Below are 2,227 nucleotides of genomic sequence, written 5' to 3'. Positions count from 1 at the left end.
CCACTAACATCAACATACATCAATGTTACGTGAAAGATAACTTCACTCCTCTTATCAAACCTGGCAGCCAAATGATAACTTCAAATTACCTGCAGGATTAATCACCTGGAGATGTGAGCAATTAGAGTTGGGTAGGAGTAATGAGGGCAGTTACACGCTTAGTGCAAACACTAATTAGCCTCAGCCACTGTCTACATATACGATAGGCTTACTCCAGACCATGGTCACGTCCAAGCTTCAGGCTGGTCACGACCAAGCTTCAGGCTGGTCACGTCCAAGCTTCAGGCTGGTCACGTCCAAGCTTCAGGCTGGTCACGTCCAAGCTTCAGGCTGGTCACGACCAAGCTTCAGGCTGGTCACGTCCAAGCTTCAGGCTGGTCACGTCCAAGCTTCAGGCTGGTCACGTCCAAGCTTCAGGCTGGTCACGTCCAAGCTTCAGGCTGGTCACGTCCAAGCTTCAGGCTGGTCACGTCCAAGCTTCAGGCTGGTCACGTCCAAGCTTCAGGCTGGTCACGTCCAAGCTTCAGGCTGGTCACGTCCAAGCTTCAGGCTGGTCACGTCCAAGCTTCAGGCTGGTCACGTCCAAGCTTCAGGCTGGTCACGTCCAAGCTTCAGGCTGGTCACGTCCAAGCTTCAGGCTGGTCACGTCCAAGCTTCAGGCTGGTCACGTCCAAGCTTCAGGCTGGTCACGTCCAAGCGTCAGGCTGGTCACGTCCAAGCTTCAGGCTGGTCACGTCCAAGCTTCAGGCTGGTTACGTCCAAGCTTCAGGCTGGTCACGTCCAAGCTTCAGGCTGGTCACGTCCAAGCTTCAGGCTGGTCACGTCCAAGCTTCAGGCTGGTCACGTCCAAGCTTCAGGCTGGTCACGACCAAGCTTCAGGCTGGTCACGACCAAGCTTCAGGCTGGTCACGTCCAAGCTTCAGGCTGGTCACGTCCAAGCTTCAGGCTGGTCACGTCCAAGCTTCAGGCTGGTCACGTCCAAGCTTCAGGCTGGTCACGTCCAAGCTTCAGGCTGGTCACGTCCAAGCTTCAGGCTGGTCACGTCCAAGCTTCAGGCTGGTCACGTCCAAGCTTCAGGCTGGTCACGTCCAAGCTTCAGGCTGGTCACGTCCAAGCGTCAGGCTGGTCACGTCCAAGCTTCAGGCTGGTCACGTTAAAGCTTCAGGCTGGTCACGACCAAGCTTCAGGCTGGTCACGACCAAGCTTCAGGCTGGTCACGACCAAGCTTCAGGCTGGTCACGACCAAGCTTCAGGCTGGTCACGTCCAAGCTTCAGGATGGTCACGACCAAGCTTCAGGCTGGTCACGACCAAGCTTCAGGCTGGTCACGTCCAAGCTTCGGGCAGGGCACGTCCAAGCTTCAGGCTGGTCAAGTCCAAGCTTCAGGCTGGTCACGTCCAAGCTTCAGACTGGTCACGCCCAAGCTTCAAACTGGTCACGACCAAGCTTCAGACTGGTCACGATCAAGCTTCATTCTGGCCCCGTCCAAGCTTCAAACTGGTCACGCCCAAGCTTCAGACTGATCACGCCCAAGCTTCAGGCTGGTCACGACTTAGCTTCAGGCTCGTCACGTTCAAGCTTCAGGCTGGTCAAGTCCAAGCTTCAGGCTGGTCACAACTAAGCTTCAGGCTGGTCACGTCCAAGCTTCAGGCTGGTCAATTCCAAGCTTCAGGCTGGTCAACTCCAAGCTTCAGGCTGGTCATGTCCAAGCTTCAGGCTGGTCAATTCCAAGCTTCAGGCTGGTCAACTCCAAGCTTCAGGCTGGTCAACTCCAAGCTTCAGGCTGGTCACGTCCAAGATTCAGGCTGGTCACGACCAAGCTTCAGGCTGGTCACGACCAAGCTTCAGGCTGGTCACGACTTAGCTTCAGGCTCGTCACGACCAAGCTTCAGGCTGGTCACGACCAAGCTTCAGGCTGGTCACGTCCAAGCTTCAGGCTGGTCACGTCCAAGCTTCAGGCTGGTCACGTCCAAGCTTCAGGCTGGTCACGTCCAAGCTTCAGGCTGGTCAACTCCAAGCTTCAGGCTGGTCAACTCCAAGCTTCAGGCTGGTCACGTCCAAACTTCAGGCTGGTCACGTCCAAGCTTCAGGCTGGTCACGTCCAAGCTTCAGGCAGGTCAAGTCCAAGCTTCAGGCTGGTCACGTCCAAGCTTCAGGCTGGTCATGTCCAAGCTTCAGGCTGGTCACGTCCAAGCTTCAGGCTGGTCACGTCCAAGCTTCAGGCTGGT

At 56.1% G+C, this 2,227-nt stretch overlaps 1 protein-coding gene across 1 annotated transcript; it reads left to right on the top strand.

The window, feature by feature from the left end:
• Positions 1–220: 220 nt before the first annotated feature.
• On the top strand, positions 221–1,522 carry LOC138369963 (uncharacterized). The gene has a single exon (XM_069333720.1). The coding sequence runs from the start codon at positions 221–223 to the stop codon at positions 1,520–1,522; it is 1,302 nt and encodes a 433-aa protein (XP_069189821.1).
• The last annotated feature ends 705 nt before the right edge of the window (positions 1,523–2,227 follow it).

The sequence above is a fragment of the Procambarus clarkii genome, chromosome 30, assembly GCF_040958095.1.
Source record: "Procambarus clarkii isolate CNS0578487 chromosome 30, FALCON_Pclarkii_2.0, whole genome shotgun sequence".
NCBI classification, from domain to species: Eukaryota; Metazoa; Arthropoda; class Malacostraca; order Decapoda; family Cambaridae; genus Procambarus; species Procambarus clarkii.
The sequence above is the reverse complement of the archived record's forward strand: the minus strand, read 5'-3'. Positions and strand labels throughout refer to the sequence as shown.